The sequence below is a fragment of the Ambystoma mexicanum genome, chromosome 9 (assembly GCF_040938575.1).
Source record: "Ambystoma mexicanum isolate Mex_15411 chromosome 9, UKY_AmexF1_1, whole genome shotgun sequence".
NCBI classification, from domain to species: Eukaryota; Metazoa; Chordata; class Amphibia; order Caudata; family Ambystomatidae; genus Ambystoma; species Ambystoma mexicanum.
The window spans coordinates 1,378,260,901-1,378,285,431 of record NC_090931.1 but is presented as its reverse complement, the minus strand read 5'-3'; the positions used below and the strand labels follow the sequence as shown (position 1 = coordinate 1,378,285,431).

Sequence of the window (24,531 nt, the reverse complement as noted above, 5' to 3'; positions counted from 1 at the left end):
AACAGAAAATGATTGTATGGGAAAAGAAGAGTTGAGGGTGCTATTAAAGAACAAAACACGAATTAGATTACAGTGGGTAGTACCCCTTTCATTCAGAGGACTAATGCTACACCATGCACATGATGCCATAACTGCAGGCCATAGAGGTTCACAAAAAACATTAGAAATACTAAAAGATTATGCTTATTGGCCACATATGTCCCAAGATGTGGAATTATATACTAGAGGATGTCTAGTATGCGCCCAATTTAAACCTGCTTCACCAATGCATAGAGCACCATTAATGAAAAGAGGCCTAACTCTCCCATGGTCAGATTTGCAAATAGACTATGTAGGTCCTTTAAAAAGGTTGAGCAGGGGACACCGTTATATTTTGAGTGTGGTATGTTTGATGTCGAAGTGGATTGAATGCATTCCTGCACCAGATTGTAGTGCGCAAACAGCAGCCACGTTGCTGGTGAACCATGTGTTCTCAAGGTTTGGGTTGCCACAAAGAATTGAGTCAGACAGAGGAAGTCATTTCACAAGTACTCTAATGAGTAAGGTATGGCAAATACTATGTGTGAAAAGGAAACTACATATCGCATATCGGGCGGCGTCTTCAGGTACAGTTGAAAGAAACAATAGGTCTGTTGTGGATATTTTAAAGAAATTTGTGGCAGAAGAAGGTTCCAGCTGGGATTTACGTTTACCGTTGGTTTTGATGGCAATCAGGTCGACTCCTGCCAAAGCAACAGGTGTTAGCCCCCATGAGGTCTTGGCAGGTAGGAAAATGGTGTTACCACAACACCTACTATACAGAACACATGAGCAAACCCTTGTGAGTGCATCCACAGTTCATGAATATATTGATGAACTGAGGAGGCATTTGCAACATGCATTTGCTTTTGTACAGAGAAATCTGGAAAGAGCTGCTGACAGTGCAAAATCTTATTATGACAAAAAGACATCAGTAAAGGAATACAGTGTAGGGGATCAGGTGTACAAGTTTCATTTTGGAAAAAGTAAACAGAAAAATTCTAAATTTCTAGCAGCCTGGCAGGGGCCATTTCGAATTATAGATAAGGTCTCTCCTGTGGTTTATAAAATTTTGAAAAATGAAGGTGAAACGGCGATAGAGCAGTTTGTCCATGTAAATCAAATCAAACCATGCCATCCCAGAAATGAGATCAGGCAGCTTGAGCATGTAGAAACAGATAAAGTCCCTTAAACACAAAAAGAGAAAATAAATGGGTACAATCAGGAGGCAGTGACAAAGGAGTTAAAAAGTTGATTGTTATGATGGCACATAAACACTGTAATATATGTAAAAATATATAATATAAAATAAATAAATAAATAAATAAATATATATAATGGAAGCTCATGGTTGGTGTGCAGAGAGAAAATGTGTTAAATATGTAATGCTGTTTTATATGTGCTTGTTTTCTTTTAACTTTTGTTTAATTTCAGAAAAAAAAATACAAAAATAAAAATAAAACAAAAACAAAAACAAAAACGAAATATTTTTACCAAGCATGTTTTTTTTTGGCAAAAGGGTGAAGTTAGTATTGTGCTATGTACTTAATTTGGTTTTTCTATTTTGATTTAGAAAATTAACATTATTTGGTCGGAGGTTCCGGGATCAGAGCCCACGGGAGACGATGGAGTCCTGGAGTCCCCTGGATGAAGACCAAAAGATGCCTGCCTCCAGGTGGAGGTGAAGACAAGATAACCAGAATGCTAAAAAAGATGACTCCTATGGATCTAAGATTGCCAAGATGAAAGTGTACTCGAATGAACCGAATAACATCGCTGGTCGGGACATATCAGAAGCGGACAAGAGTCCTGACATATGGAGTTCCACGTATTTATTATTTTAATTATTTATTTTCATTTGTTATATTAATTATTTGTTTTAGTTAGTTGTTTTATTTCATTGTTTTTTAATTGACTTGTAAAATCTAAACTTAAAGTAATGCCACTTCCACTGAGAAGGCAAATGTAGAACATTTTGTAAACTAATGAACTCAGATGAATACTGTGTTAATTGCAACTTTTTCATTGATGTACATGCATATTCATTTTGTTGGATTGCTATATTGTAAAAAAAAAAAGAACAAGTTGTTTTTAGGAATTGGCTTGGATTATAGCCAAGTTCTTAAAACAAAAGGAGGGTATGTAAGGATATTTGGCGTGTTACAGCACAGAGTACAGCACTACTGCACAGGTAGCAATTTTTTTTCTTTTTGATGCAGCACCAAATGCCTATGGTGCATTGCTATATGTGTTGCCAGGATAACATGGACATATAAGTAAAGTCAGGCTATTCAGTCAAAAACGATTTTAACATATAAGATGCAAATCTATTTTCACAGTTAAAAGCACATGTGCACATTCAAAAATGCACACTATTTTTATCTGAAATGCCTATGGTGCAAGAGACACATTTGAAAACTAATAACTAACATCAGTAACAACTAACCTGACTAATAAAAATGAATTTAACATAACCCACTAATAAAAATGTGTCTCCACTGCAGAATTAGGCCTATTCTGAAAGTGAACTTTTAAACGCACATCCATTTTTTTTTTCTGTTTTCTCTGCTGCCCTGTCCACATAACTACAGGAAGCAAATGGGCTCAAAAGAACAGGAAATCAGTTGGTTACAAAGTATTACTATAAAAATGAGCCATTGTGTAGAGAAGGAGGAGATGGCATGATTAATTCTGATTGGAGCAGCGTCATAGCAAGTATCCTGCTAGAGGGAGTGATTAGGGTTTTGCTGGGGGGAGTTTGAGGAGGAAGGAGGACAGTCAAGATTTGGCAGAGCTGGAAGAAGGACCTTTTTCCTGGCTGAGGCATTCCTATCTGCAAAAGCTGAGAATTCCAGATAATAACCCCGGTTTGAGAACGAAAGGCGTTTGTTTTCACTGGGGTTAATCTTCAAGGGAGCCACATTCAGAAAGAGAACAGCTGAAGAGATAAGGTAATTACAGAAGTGTGGGAGCTGAGTGTGTACGAGAATATTCAGTCAGTGTAGGAAAGGAGATTCCTGTGCCTTAATCAAATGCTAATGTTGCAAATTGAGTTCTGTTCTCCGCCACTCTCTTTTCAGTATGTCACAGACAATGCTGTTACTGTGCTATTTTATTTATTTCTGTAAAGAATGAGATCGTGTTTAAATGCAACTTTATAATACAGAAAAATATTTGAAAGCAGACGGGTGGTGTGTTTAATATTTACCAATACAGTGCTGATGATGTGGGGAGATTTTTAAACAGTGCAATTGTCATTTTAAGATAGATGTGTGCATGTCAGATTCAGTATGAACAGTTGTGAGTGACTGTAGCATAGCTCGTTGGAGGTACATGAGCCAACGGGAAGAGAGACTCTCTGGACATAGTTCCCTACCGTATATAAGGTAGTGGAAATTACCACAAAATTACCGCATATAGCTCTCTGTCGTAAATAAGTCAGTGAGATTGCCCATGGTGGCACACTAACACTAACACTGAAAATGTGGTATTCCTGAAATGTAGGCCTGAGGTCTCTCTAGTGATTACACGAAAAATCTAAGCAAAGATAAGGGATTCTGGACATTGGGGCCACAAATAAAACAAGGGAATTATGCTCACCAAAATACCACCAACCACGCCTACCAACCACGCATACCAAATATGCATGTCTGGGTGCTGAAATAATGCATGTCCACTGTATTAGTGTTGTACATGGCCCAATCTGAATACAAGGATTGATTGTTGCTAAGTTATATTTCGGCGGTAAGAAAATACCGTCAGGCCCCAAATCTCCACAAAATACCCTACAGTACCTCGACTCCACCTTGTCACTAAAAAAACAAATAAACTCCACCATCTCAGCCACCACCTACACCAATAAATTGATCAATGCCTGTAGGCCTTTTCTCTCCACCTCTAGGTGCCTCACCTTATCAAGAGTGTTGATATTGTCTAAATAAGACTATTGCAACACACTCTACCTAGGCACTACCACAAAAAACTTGAACAGGCTCCAGATCCTGCAAAATAATGCACTAAGATGTGCCCTTAACCTCCCGCGCAAGGCTCACATATCCACGGCCAGCAAAGAAGTCCACTGGCTCCTGATCTGCGACAGAATCAAGCTAAGAACCCTGGTCATCACCCATAAGTGCCTGTCACGCACCGCCCCTCGCTACCTCTCAGACAAATTCACTAGACATTGCTCCACTAGACCCACCAGAACCCCTTACCTGCACCAACTAAAGATCCCCAACTATAACCTAAAAACAGCAGGAGGTTCAAGGATCCCAGTGCTCGCAGCACAATGCTGGAATACCCTCCCTCTTGCAATTAGATCGGAAGCCGCATTCTGGCCATTCAGAGCCATGGTGAAATCATAGCTATTAGCCTAAACTTCCAATCTCTCAATGACACGTTCGGCCAGCCGCCGTCCGCTACCATGTAGTAATGTTCACCCTGGCTTTATCCGATTCAGGACCACCCTGTAACCCGGTCCTCACTCTCCACTGTAACTATCTTGTACCCTGTTCTCTGTATACTTTATTCTTGTATGTAACTACTCAGAGCCTGGACTAATGTATGCTCTGACTGGTGTATTAAGGTGTTTATGTAACGTAATGTAATTCTACTGTGCACATGATTATGCGCCCAGCTACCTGAGGGTTCAGATGCGCTTTATAAATAAACATACTAAACTAAACTAAACTATCCAACTCTGTCCTTTTTCTTTCAGAGCCACGTAAGCACTGGGAGACTGCCCCTGGGTGGTAGCTGTGTGTAGTATAAGTTAATATAACATAACTTAACATAAAAAATGGCTTTTGGCTATAACATGCCAATACTGAGGCCTTGAATAAAATGGACAAGTGTTCTGAAACCATGAGAGACACCCATACAAAATGTGACTAAACAGAATACATCAAGATGTACTAATAACTGGTCACTTTGTCAAATTTCATCACACAAGTGTGGCTTCATCTTTGGGATCTAAACATCATTTATGGGGAAACAGTGTACTGAAATATATGACAGAAACTATGATTAGGTTTTTCAGAATACACCCCTGGCACTTGCAGAAATATGATCAACCTATGCAATTAATCAATTAATGGATGTTATATCTAGGAGTGTCAACTTGTTAAGCAAGCCATTGAAAAGATGTCACCAATCAGAAATTGTGATATGAACCTGACAGTGTGGGAACATGAAATCTTACTTAATTTCACACCAACAAGCAGCGTGGAGAGTTCAGGGATTCTGAAGGCTGTAGAAATGGGGACCTCTGTCTACATGGATGAGTGATGAGCTGGGATAATATCTGAAGACGGTAGAGAGCATGTGCCTAGTCCAAGAAGAAGTCTTAAAAGGACTTTACGACAGACAGACCTGATTTCCCTGAGGCAGAGAAAGCAGACAATGTATGTCCTAACAGAGTGGAGCGATTGCCTGGAGGCTATTATGAGCCACAATGGATGGGTGCCTTAAAATAATAATCTAAAAGTGTGCCTAAAAAGCCCCACTGCAATTAGATATATGTCCTCTATAATCATCTGTCTGCTAAATCCCTGATATGTGTAAAACTGTGATATGGAGCCATTAATAGAGAACTGATTCTAGATCAACATTCTAAAGTAAAATACACCTTGCTTTCTAACTATATTCAAACCAAATAAGATCTGATTTAGTGAAGAACAAATAGCATTTTCTTGCGCATGCCGTGCATTATCTGATCCAATATAACCAATTGAATGTGAGTAGAATGCTGTAGCAAATTGATGAGGACTAACCCCCTTTTAAGCATATTCAAAGCTGAGTGAAGAATTTAAACTGGAACCAATAGCATTTCTTTGCAGAGTGCTCAGTCCCGTGCAACCAAAGCCAAATAAATTGGACCCTGTCTTTTTTCACAGGTATAATCAATAACTGGGGTTGTGACACCGAGGCCAATGTGCCATAGCCAACAATAGAATTAATAAATGAAGGCCTGCAAAGCATTAGTCATTTAAAAAGTCATAATGGGATGAAAGGGAACTTAGCACGGCCGCTTTCATTTGCATAGATAATTATGCAATTTTAAGCAAACATTCAATCATTGCCAATGATATTGGGCTTCATTACGAGTGTGGTGTTAATTCTGCATAACCAGTACAAGATTACCAGTGGACCTAATGTGGATTTTTGGGGAATTTACCACCGGCAGATTTACCATGTGGTAAATCCACCAGTGTTTGGAGGTAAAGTGTTAGGGTTATTCCTCCACTTTACCTACAAATGCATAAATCCACAGTGCTGGAGAAATGGAAGTAATTCCATTACTGCCAGAAAAGATGTAATGGAACAACTAACTTGCAAATGAGACCCATTGTTGAAGTGAGAGGACTCTGAATTATATACTCCCAAATAATCCAAGGGAATTGGAGGAATAGATGTGGGCCTTTCAGAAATAATACTTAGTGTAGATAAATCAATATTCTTTTATTTGTAAGCTACCCTAAATTCCAGTCTGTAGATTGTGATGCAACGTACCATTGCTTGTATCACATTTACATGCATATGCTAGAAACCAATCACAGCATATTGCAGATGGAAACACATTGCTAATGGCAATGTTTATTGAATATAATACAAGAATAATATCTTTATGTGCCTACTTTCTCTTTTACTAAACTTGTCGCTAACATTGGAGAATATAAATGCAAAATGATTTACGTTGTACATTGTTGCAGCATAATTATAACCTATATTATCCGACAAGTGGCAAGTAAGGGCATTTAAATTGCATTGTGTGATTTAGAAATAGATGTCCAGATATAGTATTGTTTGATCCACATAATTATGTATGTTTGCAAAATTAGTGAGATTGCACAGGCACGTAATCTTTTTTTTGTAAATTATTATGGAGATATGTCTAGCAGGGAACAACGTTGGTGGACATTCTTTATTTCAATTAATACATTTTAAAACCAAAAACAACCTGCTTCTTGTCCCAAAATTGTGGGATGGTGCACTAGAGGATGCTGAATCAGAGTGTGTGCGTTTGCAAAATTAAAAACCCAAATCAATGCACCATATTGATATATGTACTCATCCTTGTACTCTATGAAATAATTACCTTCCCCCATAAGGCCTTTAAAGTTTCCCTTTGGAAGATTGCATTAATTCTGTGTGCATTGGGAGGAAAGGAGGGCCACATATGTCTAAATGTATGAAAGCAGCTTTAACAAAAATTGATTATGTAGGGTGTTTGTGAAACAATACACCTGTGCTCACATTTGAAAGAGCCAACACATGCGGCACTCGATAACTGAATCTATGCTTTGCATCCAAGCCCCTTAACAGTCAAGCTACTGTGCTTTAGGCAATTACAAAATATAGTGCCCTTCTGTTGTGGAAAGTGTTTTGAAGCCCCTGGATGTGGGCTCATGTACTTACTGGGATATTTTAACATTATCACTCAAGATGATGTAAGGTGCACACAACAGTAAGCCAAAGGTTCCACAATACAATTTTCTGCAGAATCTCACCTTATCTTTTTGCAGTTCTACACTGGTACTTACGAGTTGGGAATGGAATGCCAGCCCTGGCAATTCTACCAACATATAGTTTATCAAACTTGCTTTTCAGCTTCCTAGTTGAATATAGAGTACTCTTGTACTAAACCCTAACGCATGATTTGGCCTTTCCTAGATATGCATTGCCATCTGCCTATGTTGCCATAATGACATGACACTTGGTGTTACTTATGAAGATGTCAGTGGGACACTTGTTAGTACAACTCATTTGGACGCACAAACAACGGCCTGCCTATATTCTGATAAAGTGATCCCCTTATACTGCTAGCAGCTCCCGAGATGGTCTAGCCTACAACTCGTATCATCCCCCAGCCTTGGAGATACTGGATAGGGGTGTCATTAGGCAGAGTACATCTCTGAGTGGATGAGGCGCTTGTGTCAGCTCTACCCTGGCAAAGAGACAAAGCAGTACCAAGCCTAATTGAGGCATCGCTGGTGCTTGCACGCAGATGTTCAGTGAGATGTGCACCATAGGTATTTCGTGTGAAATTAGCATGATATGCGTTAGGACTATATAACTCTGGCCTGGTGGACAGATGTATAGAAGGCCAACCTATACTATGATGGGGGCAATTCTGGGGAGCTGTAGCCAAACCAGTTTGGGTTGCAGTGACAGGTGATGTAGGCTAACTTCTACAGCAATGGTGAGCTTGTAAAGGGACCACAATGAGGTCCCACAGTGGGAATTACAGATTACACTTTGACAGGATGTATAAAAATACAATTATTATTATTTATTGGCCAAAACACACTATAGAAAAAAAGACTACTAGCAAGTAGAGTTATCACACTACACTAGTAAACATAGATACAAATATACACTCACGTATTATAGGGCAGAACACATACCACAAACTCCTGCAAAGGTACTTAGAGAATGATCTCTAACTTAAACGTTCCAGTCCTAAGTTGTCTGGGGCCTTTTGCCCAATAGTCCAGGTAAAAGTTCCACAGAATCTTCAAGGCAGAAAAAAATGCAGGTAGGGTTCTGGGGTCCAGTGAAGGGTTCTTATGGTTAGCGAACAAGTTCAACTAGCTAACAGAAGTAGCCTCAACGTTCAGAAGTCTTGCACAAGCAAGCAATGGCAAAGCCAAAAAGTGTTAGAATAAAGTGTATTATAAGCCCATTGACTTATAATGGGAGTATATGAGTAGGTAAGAAGCACTGTAACTTACCCCCATACACTGATTCATACCCATACTTGGCAGGACAAAGGAAGAGGGTCAGAGGTTGCTTTTCCTGCTGAAAGTCACAGTCCTCAATTTGCAGGTGTTACAGGTTCTAGCTGATCTCCGGTTGGTGTCTTTCACTGAGGCAAGGACTCTCGATTGAAGAATACAGCAAAACTCAATGCCGGACTCCTCTCTGGACTGGACTCAAGTCAGGTAAGTGATTTTGGATGGTGGACTCCACAGCACAGTGATGGAAAGGAACTGAACTGCTGTGATGTCCCCTCGAAGCTAAGACGGCGACATTTTGCAGAGGTTAGTCTTATAGGGCCAGCTCAGGATCCCCCAAGTTCCACGTCAAAACCTGGAATGGTGACACCAGCAGCAAGGTAGCCCAGAATCGGAGCTGGTCAACCACAGGGCAGTCCCGGGGCACTTATGAAGGCTCTCCTTTGCAGGCTACTGAGTAGACATCAGGAATGGATGTTCCCTCCACTCCAAGGTTCGCAACGACTCCTAAAGTTTTTCTAAAGATCTTCAACATGACTGGGCTTCTCCAGGACAGCAGAAGAAGTTGGTTGCCAGTCCTCCTTCAGTTGGGTCTCTGGATTCTTCATAGGTCTCACAGCTGTATAGGATTCTTGGCTCCTTCAGTTTTCTCTAGGATTTCTGAGGAATGGGTGTGGGGGTCCTCTTCTTATCCTAGAAGCCAGGTAAGAACTCCTGCCCTCACTAGCCAACGACAAGATTAGCCCACACACACACACACCCCAGCAGTGATGCAATCAGAGCCACTGGCAGGAACATTCACGAATACCACTCAAACTCACTGAAAACAGTTTGTGAATGGGGACCAGACAGTAGCAGCCCACATCCTGCCAGCAAACACACACAGCCATCCAGTAGCCCGCCAACAATGTCAGCTTTCCCAGGCACTGGAAGTTCTTATAAGGATTTTCCTCACCTCACAGGCCAGGAAGAAGTCTAAAGAACAAGATGGTCAAACGACAGGCAAAAAACCATGTGTCACAGCCGTGATTGGACACTAGCCACAGTTCAGTTAGTAGCCAAACGCGGTGAATGTGGTATGGTTAAAATGAAAAGTCCCAAAAAGTGGGAAAAAGTGATTGCTTCCACCAGCTTGTCCTTTTAGCACACATAGAGTAACCAAAAATCCTCTGAGTGTTAGTCGAGGGCAAAACAAAATGTGCCCAATTGTACTACAGTAAGTTACCACAAGTGATACAAAACTAACCAAAAGTAGTAACATAGTAACACGACTAAAGGAAACAATGTTTCCCTGTACTGCCAGCGTGAACGACATGTCAGTTTCCCCATAACATATGAGCAAAAGCCAGTAGTGAATCTTAAGGCTTCACTGCACTGCAAAATCAGCAGGACAGAATAAAAAAAAAAAACAGAAAGTTTGGGGGTTCCATAAAGTTGGAAGGACATGTGCAGTAACAATAAATCTTTCCTAACAATATGCATTGTACTGGAGATTTAGAACCTCAGAAGCATACTCCAATTATTTAGAGTGTCTCATATAATCAGTGTTTATCAGAAATTCATCACTCACAAATTAAAAATTAAAAAACCAATAATATTATGATTGTGCCTGGACTCGTCTCTATGTCACTAACACTTACTGACTGTCAGATTTGTCTATGATGTTTTATTTTTATTTTTTGGTCATACGGCTAAACAAATAACCTTTAAACATGACATGTTCACAAGTAAAAGAAAAAGGAATTGATACAAATATAGTTTCCTACAAATTTAATTTTCAAATCTCACCGTGTACGCACACATACAGACACCCTATATAATTCATAAAAAATGTCAACATTATATAATATATTTCATAAAAGATTTCATCATTATTCAATGAGTATCGTTAAAATATTAATCTCCAATTGTAGGCTATCAATACATATGATAACTGATAAAACCAATGAGGTTGTGTGACCTGCTAGACAAAGTTTCCAAAACTCCTCTCCCTTTCCTCAATTTCCTCAATAAGAGTGCTTACAATCAATACTTTCCTTGAAAAACAGAAGCCTATTGCCATGTAGAGCAGGACAATAAACCAACACATGTTTAAGTGATTGTTTAGAGCCAGTAACCCCACAAAAGCAACACACTGTATTTTTGTGTGATATTCTCTAATATTTGACCTGTACCTCGTTTGTTATATACAAATTCCACTTACATTTAAAAAACAATCTTCTTATATATCTATTAGGATATTTAGCCAGATACAGGGCTGTTATTCCCAACTTTTTATGCATAGGCATGCACCTCCTACAATGGTCGTGTCCAGTCATACCTATAAAGATGTTTCTTAACTTTCACCGGTTTTTAAATCAGATCATGATCAGTAATTTCTAATTCATTTAACAGATTAATGCAGAATACAGTAACATTTCTTAAAAAACAGAACTTATTCTCCGTCACCAAAATATATAAATCTGAGGATAAAGAGTCTTTCAATGGATAGATAATTTTCTGATAAAACATTCAAATCCTCCATTGTGCTCTACTCTCTGAAGCGCATGGGCCCAGTTCATAGCGAAATTGCTGGAAGTGAAACTGAGTTTGGGACTCACAACTAGCCGGTCCGAGAGCACAATGAGTAGAGTGCTCGATTTGACATCCGTGCAGAGCCTGCTGATGCAGGTTTGAATCCAGGCAGGGCCAAACTCAGCCTTTCATCCTTCTGAGGTTGATAAATGAGCACCACACACAGTGGGAAATATGCAGAGCTGAGATACCTGAGGGTTTGTAGCGCTATATAAATGCACAAACAAACAAACAACACTCTCCTCCAAATTAGCCCCACCAATTTTTTGCAATTCCTAGTAACCATAAGAATTGAGTCTCAATGACATATAAAAGTCTGGGAACTATTTTCCCTTCATAAAAAGGAATCATAGTTATCACAGAAAAGTTGCCAAATTTCGAGGCCACTCGACTCAGTTCATTCAACTTCATCACAGTACGTGCATTCAGCCAATCTCTAACTCTGGACTTATGAGGTTTTGATAAGATAGAAAAGCCTAAATCTATACAATTATCTCTGAGTTCCAATTTTTCCGAACCAATATTCCATTAATATGCTATGCCCCTCTACTTAAAAGTTCATTGCATGATCTTCGTTTTTTTTCTTCAAATTAATCACCAAATAGTTTAAAGAAACGTAATTCTCAAAAACATTAAATAAATGATGAAGCCCATGTTCTGTGCAATCAAAGATCACAAAATCATCTGCATAACCTAGCCACGTTACCTTTAAATTTGACAGTTTGGAGGAGGCAAACGGACATTGGAAGCAGATTTCTACTATAGCTGACATCTAAGCATTAAAAAGACAGAGAGCCAGAATGCATCCCTGTCTAACTCCTCTTCTAGTTGGAATTCTTCAGGATATTGTACCTTCCTGATTAAGACTCACTTGGATTACAGAGTATTCATGGCGGCCGATTATTAATCGCAACAAACCAGAGGGGATCCCCATCCCTGTAATTTTTCCCAGAGCAAGTTCCTATTTACTCTGTGGTATGCAGCTGTAAGGCCTATAATCACTATCAAGATTGAATCATATATTCTCGACCATGCAAGGGACTGAACATATCTTAGCAAAAAAACAGTCACTGATGTACCCAATGATTTACGGTAACCTGTTTGCCATTTTATTTTTTTATTTTTTTCGTTTGTTCCGAATGGAACTATACAAAGCTCTTAATCAACTGGTTTTCAAATCTTGAGTATCCTCAGCCTAACATTTTCAATGTTTCTTGTATGATCTTCACCAGGGCAATTTGCCATGTAGTTCTGTCGCCTCCAATTAGTCTGTGCCACCACTCGTCGATGTCGAAAGGCCCATTTGCCCGGAGTGGATCGAGGTAGGCTGATTTTATCTTTTGGTTCCCTGGGCAAGTCATTAGTAGATGACGTATGGTTTCCTTTTCTGCTCCAAAAAAAAGGCATTCACATGAGTCTGAGATACCTCTGATGTAGCGGATCTCATTGGTTTCAATTAGGTTTAGTCTTATCCTGAGTAAGACATTCCGGGATGGTCTATTAGGACGTTTTTTAATAAACCTCTGTAGTTCGTTTACTTTGCACAGGGTCTGTGACAGATGAGCTAACAGTTTGTTGTCTGATGCTTCGGTTTGAGTATTGGCCCAGTCGAGGTTTTTGAGTTTTTCGCACACTCTGACTGGATTAGAGTGGAGGTCGTCTTCAGAGCATGCGACTGAGTCCAAAAGAGCTACATTTTCCTCTCTCCATTTTGTCAGCATTTTCACCGAAAGGGATTTTGTTTCTTCACCTATCATTGTGTAGATGTTCTGGGCGTCCTGGCAAATGCACTTTCGGTAGAGCAATATTGAGTTGATGGTTACCGTGCCTGCTAATGAGAGAAGGCTAAGTTCGTGGCGAATTGCCGGCATTGAAGTTGAGTTTGGCAGGCATAGGACCTTTTTCCAAAAGAGGCCTTCTAGTTTTGGCCAGAGATTTTTCAGTATCTCAGGCATGGCTTCAGCGCCGTAAGTAATAGAAGGCACCACCTTTTTTTTGTAAAATTCGACAACCGGAATCATTGAAAATGTTCCGTATTTCAGGTCTATGGATTTTCCTTGTGCCGCTAACTTTTTGGTTTTAAGTTTCAGACGGTCTTGCATTGCACTTTCTGTGCGGGAACTGTCTAAGGTCACACCCAAGTATTTGAAATCTTTTATTCTCTCGATTTCTGTGTTTTCCAGGTACCACTTGTACTTGTCGTTTTTTGTTGGTGCTGATTCCAGAATTAGTATTTTTGTTTTTTCTTTGTTAATTAGGAGGTTGTTTTCCTCTGTGTAGTGAAACAGATTTGTTAATTGTCTCTGCAATCCAATTTGAGTCTGGTCGAACAGAACCAGATCGTCGGCGTACATGAGCCTGCTGATGTGTACTTTGGCCAATTTCGGTGGAAAAGTTTTTGTGAGATCTTCAGTTTCTCCAAAGTCACCCATGTATGCTAGGAATAATTCAGGGGCAAAAGGGCAACCCTGTTTTACCCCTCTGCTCGTCGGGATTACTGCAGAGACTTGGACTTGGGGAGTCAGTCGCACTCGCAAAGAGGTGTTTGTGTGCAGTGCTTTTAGTGGCAAAAGAATCTCCTTTGGGCAGTTCCATCCTTCAAGTTTTGTCCAGAGTCGGGACCTGTCTACCAGGTCAAAGGCCTGGGAAAGGTCGACGAAGGCCATGAAGCATCTGGATTTTCCTTCAATTGCTTTGCTCTTTAAGGTGCTGAATGCGAGGATATTTGCCGATGTGCCAACATTTTTGTTGAAACCAGTTTGGAATATGTCGTGGCATGGTGCCAGTTTAGCCCAGGCTTGGAGTCTTTTCAGCAACAGTGCCCCAAAAACGTTTCCAATACAATCCAAAAGTGCGATTGGACGGAAGTTCAGAGGGTCGCCCATGTCCCCCTTTTTGTAGATTGGGACTATAATCGCTTTAGTCCATGAAGATGGAATGGATTTCGTTTTTGCACAGCGTTCGAAGATCTTTTTTAAGAGAGTTGACCATTCTGTTGTTTTTTTTTTAGGTCCATATTAGAGATCCCGTCTGGACCGACCGCTCTAGAGTTTTTCAGTTTTTTCAGGGTTTCAAAAATGTCTTCGTAGTCGTCGAAGTTTAACCAACTCGAAAGGTCTTTTTCGATGTAGTCGACGTTTTCATTTGGGGGGGGCTTTGAAAAGGGTTTGGAAGTGATCGATCCATTTCTGTTCCCCAATCAAGTTGATGATGGAATTTTTGATCGATGGATTTGAGGACTTTATAAGAGACCAGAATTCTCTGGCTTTGTTGCCGCAGATCATTTTCAGGACTTTTTCTGAGTCTTGCTGGTATTTTTGTAGTTGCTTGGTATCATGAGCCCATCCTTCTAGATGACCTAATAGCAAAGTTGCAAAAATGTTGCTGTCGCCATCAAGGATGGATATCGGCCTGTAGATTTTTTGGTCAGATCTAGAATCCTTTTTATATATTGGCACGACATTGGTGACTTGCCAGGACTCAGGAAATAAATTACTCTCTGCCACTTCCTCAAGTAAAATTGTTAGAATAGAGGACCACACAGTTGGACTACTCCTAAACTGCACATTCAAAAGCGTGTTGGAACCCGGAGCACTAGAGATACTAATAGTCAATATTTCATAAATGATCTCCTGGTCAACAACAAGCTTCCACTCGCCTGGAGTCTCTCTCAACTCAAATGGCTGCTTATGATCGTTGAGTCCCTTCTCGTGAAACGATTTTAAACACAGAGAGCTCAGAGTCCTTGATATGAGCTGTTTCACATATGGATTAAAGGACGAAAGTGTAAACGTATTACATTTCCACCTGAAGCATTCTTTAAAAGCATTATTCACCGATTTAACCAAATGCAAGTTGCAAGAAATGCGGTTTCCCGCTCTATTCACAGTTGTGTGACTCGGGCTATTTAAAATTGCCTCTACCGTTGTATTTCTATTTCTGTCATCACCATACAATGATTGCTTAATGAAGAGGGTTTCATTCCTAAAGTCTTACACTGACTACGCAACCTTCCATCAACAAGGATACAATCAATTGTTGAGGTATGCTTTCCACTGGTTCGGGTAGCATGACCATAACGGTCCTTTTTTTCTCCATTTTTATTCAATATTCAAAAGCACAAGCCCTCCACACAGGTCAGCCACTTCCATTCACACAGCCACCTAAAATTACTATCAATTGGAAGAGGTAGGATGTCACTTTTGCTAACAACCTCCAAACACAGAGCATTCAAATATTTGGCAAGTATCACTTGACCCCCCCAAAACCAAGTTGCGCCATTTATTAACAATGAGGACACCCTTTGCAGCATATTCTCCAATCGACACATGCCTTTGTGCAAATACCCGTTAATTAATAGGAGATTTGTCTCCTTCTTACTTTCCTATATTTTTACATGTACCACTAATAGTCCTCTTGTGGAATCATTGGAACTTATCACTTCCATTTCCAAAGCCACATCTAATCAGATTCAATAAGCCCTCGAAAGGGTGACCCATCGAGCTCTGTCATGATGATTGGTATGCTCAAGCATGACCATCAATATACGCGTAGACGGCAAGCCATGTTTCTTGCAAAAATTTTATATTCACCTTCATCAAGGAACCAAGCATAGGATCAGTAAATAGTTTGTGGTGACCTCTAGTGTTCCTAGAAAATAATGGTAATACTCTGCCAGAACTAAAGTCCCTGCTCTCCTCCTTGTTCCGTGGGCGCATGTCTTGGTCAAACACGTTTCAAAATGCTTCCTTCATTACAACTGGTTTTCTTTACTCTCTTCAAACACTCGGCCATCGAAATTCCTATTGTACACATTTGTGGATACAGATTTTGGAATCTTTGTGTGAATTTTGATATACTTTTGTATCCTTGACATTCTTTTTGGAAGTTCCACCTAGATAGTTACATTTGGTTTCTTCTGGATCTATTTTCAGCATCTAGTCTTTCGAAAAAATTGGTCCATTCGGGCCACGTTCTGTATTGCACCGAACTGTTCAATGGATCGTGACTGTGATTAGAACGTGTTTGTAAAATCCTGCTATTCAGATTGCCAGGTGGCATTAAGCAATGTCCTCCTCAGATGAAATGCCCCACAACCTAACACCCACCGCTCAGATCTGCATGGCAATGCAGAGTACACTTGCATATTGGCATATCAGGTAGGTGGGCTGAGAAGCAAGCCCAGTGGGCAGCTATCACATGGCCCCATTTCCTTGGCAATGCTATTGACAACAACTGGTAGTAAACAAACTAAAAGACATTTTTGGTACAAAGTGCTGGCTGGTGTTATCAACGGAGCGTTGGAAATCAAGTAGCTATGCAGGAAGACCAACTGAACCCAACAGATCCCATTAGACACCAATAGCCAGTTGCAAGATTCACCTGGAATCCACTGAATGTATTCTATGTGAGGTTGACAGACATTTTAAATTGCAACAACTAGCAACTGGATCCAGTAGTATGTATTTGTACCTGGATTACCTGCAGTGGTCCTTGGTCCTCTCAACATTGCTGGGTCAGGCATGCAGAAAAACTTGTATGCTCCGACATCAAAAAGATATGTGTGAAAATAAAGATCGCCAATCGACGCTTGCTATATCGCTGCATAGCTCTGCTGTTTATTATTATTGTAACATGATTACTATAGTTTCATTTATTAATGTATTTATTTTTAAATTTGTTGCAGCATGCTGAACTCTTAGGTATCTAGGCGCTATTTACATTGGACGAGGAAACAGGTAAAGCACATTGGCGTGGGAAGCAAGGGGACACCGGTATCAAATGGTACCAACAGACAGAAATTCAATTACAGGGGTTGGATAGGAACGGAGTGACTTAGAACCTTAGCGCAGGGTTTTAAAATACCTACTTGAACATTGTTGTACCCTTGCACTCGCCAGCAGCTGGCCGCACATTTATTTATGGTCTTTATTTCACTGTTATCCTATGTACTGCACTAACCCCTCCCCTTTCCCCCTGCACTTTTCCCCTTCCCCCTCCCCTGCACTTGCGCAATCTCAATGTCACTTGTACTAGTAGGATCGCTGTCTGTCTTCCCTCTGTTCCCCTCCCTTGCCTCATCGTGCCTTGAAACACTTATGTATAGGTGCGTTATAAATGCCATATCATATCATAACCAGCATGTGAAGATGTTAGGTATTTTAATATTTGTACTGGACTTTTATTGTCTGATGTAATTGTATTGTTTTGCGGTATAAGATTGATTTGTACAATGTTTTATGCTTATAGGGATAATATCGAGAATTCAAGTATTTGATTGATTGTTTAACATGACAGTTTGATATCTGTTGAGGGCCTGTCACCTATGCAAGTCTACTCATGACAGACATGCGATTAAAGAGCACAACATTTGCCTTCACCCTCTCGCAATATTCAGAAATTTAGATAAAAATGCATATTCATAGAGGAAGCAGAAACATTCATACGCATAATTCAATTTTATAACACTTTCATAAAAGAGAACACTTTAAACTGTCACTTACAGTTTAGGCCCACGCGTACGAAATCAGTCGCGCCAAGGTTTTCCAGGAACACACCAGTCGGAGCCGTAGTTTTGAAAAAGAAGGAAATGTCGGCGCTGCCCTCAGCAGGAAAGGTTGGGAAGTGCAGGTAGGCCGCCTCGACTTGAAAGGAGGCCGCGTTCCAGAAGCTTCCTGCAAAATCAGAAGTCATTCTTTCTCAGCAGCTCTGGCACAGTGTGACAATGAAAAGAGGACGCAAATGAGCAACCATGACCCAGAAGGCAAAGCGTGAGAAAAGGAGGCCACTCTACTTACTGTCACCATAGCAACGCAAGGGGCCAATTCTCCAGAGAGCCTCGGAGTTGGATCTGTTTGTGTCCGTGATGATGATCTGGGATACCGGCAAATGGTCTTTGAAGTTCAGAAGGCCTGTGTCATTGGTCCTGCAAAAGAAAGGATTGATACCTCGTGTGATGTGCATATATCGATAGCATTGATTTCTGGTCACACAAATAACCAACCGAGTAATAGCCCTGCAGAAGAATTGTGCCGAGTTTCCATGGATGCAGTACATGATGCAGGCATTGCTACGTGCAACTGGGGAATGACTCCTTTGATACTAATATGTGGCCGGTACATGTTTCGATGCCACCCAGTGCCATGAGTTTATTGCTCCACGGCATGCCAAATGAGTACAACTTCAGATATGCTTGCACGGGATTTGCATTGGAGATAACCCCACCCCAGGATATGTTGTTTGCATTATGAAAAGTTTCGATTGGCGCATACTGGGGTCTTGATTTTTCTGCTAAATTAAGTTCAATTTTTTTTTTTTTTATTAGGTGTAAAGGTGCAAAATGCACAAACTCTCATTCCTCAACTGGATTCACTCAAAACTATTTAGAACTGGTCACCTGGTATTGCCAGCAAGTAGAGGAAAGAAGCAACATCACGTAGATAGAACACTGAACTTGTGCAGCGTTATTAGTAGGAACTATGCCTTTATTTGGGCTGTGATCGCATGTGGTCATTGCTGTTTAGGATGAAAATCCAAAGAATGTGCCCCCTTGGAATCAGTGATCCACTTGTGCCAGGGCACGACATAGCTGGGGTGCGATCAATACAACTGAGCAGCATTTTGGAGTAGACACCGCAATTTGCGGTACCGTACTTAGCGCCTTCCCCATTCCCATTGAGCCCTATGGGGCAAAAATGGGAACAGGGAAGGGCCAATGTTCAATGGGGAATTACCGCCCGCCAACCTTGGAATGGGGTGGTAATTCCCCATTGAACATTGGCGGACTTGTTACGATACCGGCACCAACCATGGTGCTAATAGCGCCATGGTTTAGTGCCAGTATCGTAATGAGGGCCCATATGTTTTAACCATGGATGACAGACAACATTCTGGGTTTAAAGCCTGAAAAAATATGATTCCATTGCAGGAACAAAAAACAACCATACTTGTGTGATTAAGCAAATTACTGAACATCTTGGCCCAGCACTAACCACTCAGCGTATGCCTGGAAAAGGTTGTAACTTAAACGTGTAGATTTTTTTTTAAAAAGCCTGTATACACACAAGTGTACATTTCGTATATTTCTACAGTTATGTTTGTGTGTAACCTTACACACACACTAAAACACACGTGTGCATGTAAAAATAAAACTGCCAGAGTACTTCGCAGCACCATGCCTTGCATGGAAAATGTACATGTTGGCAAATAACCAACACATACTTAACCCGTTTACAAAGAACCCTTAATCTGTTAACTACGTGCATTTACATACTTAACTTACAACTGAGTGTTATTTAGGCAAACGTAGTACAATACACATAGTAAAGTGTACAAACAGCAGTCAACAGTGCAGATATATGTGGGAATTGACAGCAGCATTGTGAACACTATTTATGTCCAGGGTGAAAACAAGGATTACAGAAGCAAGAATGTAAAACCTAAAACAAAATAACAGTAATCATTTACACATAGCAAATCGTGCCTATTTAACATCTACAAACACTAGTAATCTGACATTACCCAGCATATCTGTTTGTCTATTTTAATTATGAACAATTGTAGGCATGAGTTTTGACATTGGTAATGTTTGCCTATTCTAGGCATTGCAAAGGGGGAACACGCGGGTTTTGGAAGCAAAACTATGCAGAGCAACAGAGGTTTGAATCCCAGATCTGCACTTAGAAGCCAAACTCAGGTACGATATTGCGTGCGTTATATTGCTGAGGTTGAAAAGTTCATTGCATCGCTCAAGCCTTCAAGATGCCAAGGCGATATATGCCCAGCCCAAATAATTAAAGAAGCCGCTCGAGACTTGGCCCCATTTATTACTAAATTAATAAATGCCTCATTTCACACCTGCAAAGTCCCAACTAACTTAAAGGACGCCTGTGTTCTACCTTTGCTAAAGAAAGCGTCACTGGACCCAACCATTCCAACCAACTAGAGGCCCATTACAACGGTCCCATGCCTCCTTAAAATTTTAGATAAAGCTGCATACTTCTAGATCCAGCGATATCTTGAGACGAATAATCTCCTAAGACTAAGAAGATCAGGTTTCAGACCATTTCATGGAAATGAAAACGCAATGATCAACTTGAAAATGAAAATTGACTTACTCAAGGACAACAGGCAATGTGTCTTGCTCCTCCTATTAGACTTGTCAGCCGCCTTCAATTTGGTGGACCACAAAATCCTCTGTAAGCATGTGTCCTCTGCTGCTAATTTCTCCCAAGAAGCCTCTGACTGGATTCAATCCTTTCTCAATAACAGGTCAATGAAAGTCTTCTCTCCGTCGGCAGCTGCTGATCCATCACCGATTACATGTGGCGTCCCCCAGGGCTTGTGCGTTTCACCAACCATGTACAATATATTTACAAAGCCTTTATTTGATAACCTGGATCATCTGGGTATCATCTACACTAACTATGCAGATGATAACCAGATACTCTTAACCCTCTCTGGAGACTACGACTCAGATCTGGCCCTTTTCAGCAAAATATACCTAGTCATTCTGGCATGGATGGCCACCCATGTCCTATGCCTGAATGACGACAAGACAGAAATCCTAATCTTAGGTGCACCAGACCACCTCAATAAACTTGATGCTCAATACACATCATTCTATATTGATGGCAATGTCATTAAAGTCGCTAAAGAAACCAAAACACTAGGTTTCTACTTGGATTCAACTCTGAACATGGGTAAGCAAGTCAACGCCATGGCATCTGCAACATCATACACTTGCATGCTAATTCATGCCGGCAAATGCTACATATCTACCAAGAGTTGAATCACACTAGCGAGAGCCTTAATATTGTCGAAACTCGACTATTGCAATGCCCTCTATGCAGGAGCCTGCAAACAGATCACTAAAAAACTTCAAATATTACAAAACAGTGCTCTCAGAACTGCACTAAGCATTCCAAGTAGAGAACACATCTCAGAGGCCAGAAGAGAAACCAAATGGCTCTCCATTAAGGATAGGATTCAATTCAAACTAGTTTCCATCACCATAAATGTCTAAACAATGCTGCCCCACAGTACCTTCGAGAAAACATTATCAGAAAATCCTCATCTCGCCCTGCAAGGGCTGCCCAATCCTGTTTCATTACAGTTCAACTTGAAAAGGGCAGGTGGGAATAGCTTCCCTGTCCAAGCCGCCCAATACTGGAATGCCTTCCCCTTGCAACTCTGTACAGACCAGACCTTCCTAAGCTTTGGGAAAAAAAACTAAAACGTGGCTAGCTACAAACAACATTGGCATTCCATCATATCGTACACAACTTTGACCTCTGTACTGTACCTGATTCCTGCTTGCACCTTATGTTATATGAGATAATGCTATACTATGCCTCTAACTAGTGTTATTCTACTCCTCTGTACCCTATCCTTGTAACATGCTACTTCCATATTGTTATATTATACTTGTAATTTATTAATGTATGTAAATGTAACTATTTCAGCCTATGCAATGCCCCCAGATACCCACGGATTTGGTGTGCTTTACAAATCAATACAACTAACAAATAAACAAACAAATATTAAAAAAAATAATAATAAATGGTTCACATTGACTAGTGGAAAATGAGGGGGTTTAATTAAATCGTTCCCAGCCATTTGATATATACATTCTTTAAAAGGGGAAAAACATGCAGTCCTCAACTCCCCACTTCAGACCTCTCCTCCCTCAGGACACCTCCTGACTACTACGGTGTTTGGTCTGCACCCATGCATCTGCTGGAGACTGTAAGGCTTGTAAGCCAAGCAGCAGAGTTGATACACTCTTTTGCAGATGCGGCTACACTGTGTCCATTCCTGCCTACCTACTGTGCAAGGGTGGTGCGAATGGGGTGGGATCATTGGCATACCAAGACCATGGTATGTGACTGACCCGCACCCACACCTTGTATCTTTTAAGAGCACAATAATGGACATTCAGTGCTCCAGGAAGATGGTTTTCTGAGGATGAGGCTGTTAACAGGGAGGTTGGAGGTTGCACACATCTTTAAATGTTGGTGTCTATTGCTGCTCCTCTCAGTAGCATATGACAAAGTAAAACACCAGACACTCACTGACAATCTACATCACTGCATGGGGATCAGCAAGATCATCCTCAGCTGGTTCACATTGTACATTGCAAATCACCAGCAGTTTGTACAAATGGATTCCTCCAGATCACCAACTCTACCCATCTCCTGTGGAGTCCCACAAGAGCTCATCCTCTCCCCTGTGATCTTCAATCTTTACATGGGACTGCATGGAACCCTCCTTGCCCCATATAACATCCACATCCACCAAAACGCAGATGACACACAGCTCTGCTTCAAGATAAACTCCATCAAGGACATCCGCAGGATCAAGGCCTACCTCTCATAGATCAAGGTGTGTATGTTCAGTGATTACCTGAACCTCAACCCCTCCAAGACTGAATTCCTACTGCTGGTCAGCAACACCGAACACCTGGACATCCAGACATGGCTCTCTGCTATGCACCTTCAGGGCTTCACACCCCAGTTGGCCACGGTGCAAAGTCCCTCTGGTTTGACATCGATAGACACATCACCTTCAAACAGGACGTAGGAAGGAAGACACAAATGGCTTGGTACCAACATTCTCTCATGTGAAAAATCAAGCCCTTTATCTAAGAAAACGACTTCAGATTTGCTGTCCAAACTATGGTCCTCTCCCACCTGGATGGTGGCAATGCCCTTTTGAAAGGCTTTCCAACAACTACCCTAGCTCCCCTGATAGGTGTGCATGGTGGCTTCTGACAGTGCTACAAAACCTAAATCACTGAAAGTGCTTCTAGTTGTCCCCTTCACTGTCAGCATACTTCCGATTTGGCAGGGAGTTTTGCTTGTCTGATCTCAACATGGAAGACAGCTATATTACTCAGTGCCTCTCATTCATTACCCACCTCTTCTCTTTGCTCCTACTGTATGTGGCAATTTGATATAGCACACTTTGTAATCCTCAGCACATCAGCTCTGATAATTCAGTAAGATGCTTCTGAGATAGTGTCAGCAAACATAGCACCTAAAATCTTTCTGTCCTTGTTTTGATTTTTGCAGGTCGTCTACAAAAATTGAAAAAAGGACATTTCTTCTCCCCAACCTTCTCTTGCCCCATTTGCTAAAAAGTAATGTGGGTTTCATCCCCCAAATCCCAATCCATCAACCCCAACCACCTCCCTCCCCTCCCAAGACCCCCCACCATTACACAAACAAAAACGCACACACACACGAACACCCAAAACACATCCAAACACACATGCACAAAAGAGCTTACCCGTTCTCCCTCGTGGCCATTTCTGGGTCCTGGCGTGCGTGTCAGCCTCTGCATGCACTTAAGTGCATGACAGGGCCTTACAGTTCAATTTATAAAGAAAGCTCTGTGCAGTCACAGAACAGTTTTTCTAAATTGTTCTTTGTTTTCACTTTAAAAAAAGGTTTTTTGACCTAATACCTCTAAAATGGCTGCTCACTGTGCACATTATTATTGTTCTGCTTCCCCCAACAATATGTTTTTAGTTCACAAAAATGTTTTGAGTGGTCATTAACTGTTGTGTGAGCCTTCTACTTCATATACTCTGCATTAGCTTGTTTTATAAGCACCTGTTTATTGTCTTGGGCAGCATTCATCATGAACAATCTATTCTGCCACTTTCTCTGGGCACCAACAGAGCACCCTCAATCCTGCATTTGGTATGTTTTGTTGTTCCTGTTGGTATTTATAAATCAATTCAGAAAAGTGCTTTATAGGGGTTTGACAATTCGTTAAAGCAACTAAATGCAATGATGGGGATACAATGTGTGCCGAAAATAGAAAAAGATTGTAGATCAGAGAGGGAGGACAGAAGGTCAGGTTTGAGTCTGGTATAGAAGATATGAAGAGAATGTTGGGAACACAGGTTTAAGGGAGGGAATGTCTGTGGTTTGGTGCAAGAAAGGAGAAGGAACGTAATCTGAAAGGGCCACATTGAGGATTCGGGTCGAAGAGGAGATGTAGGTATTGAGAGTGGAGGGAACAGATTTGAACATAGAGGGAGACAAGATCTGAAAGATAGGTAGGGGGAAGACCATGGATACATTTGAATGAAATATAGAGAAAGTGTCAACGAGGCCGGAATCAAATGGGAAAAAGGATATAGAAAGAAGAGGGGTACATTAAAGAATGGGTGGGTTTAGAGAACAGAAGACGATCT

The 24,531-nt window shown here is 40.9% G+C and overlaps 1 protein-coding gene across 1 annotated transcript in view; it reads right to left on the bottom strand.

The window, feature by feature from the left end:
- LOC138489132 (contactin-associated protein-like 5) overlaps positions 1-24,531 on the bottom strand; it is a 1,196,734-nt gene that overhangs the window by 188,916 nt on the left and 983,287 nt on the right. Inside the window, exons 15-16 of the mRNA XM_069616767.1 lie at positions 18,125-18,252; positions 17,831-18,001 (exon numbers count right to left, since the gene is read on the bottom strand). Of these exons, the coding sequence (XP_069472868.1) occupies positions 17,831-18,001; positions 18,125-18,252 (299 nt within the window). The remainder of the gene's footprint in view (positions 1-17,830; positions 18,002-18,124; positions 18,253-24,531) is intronic.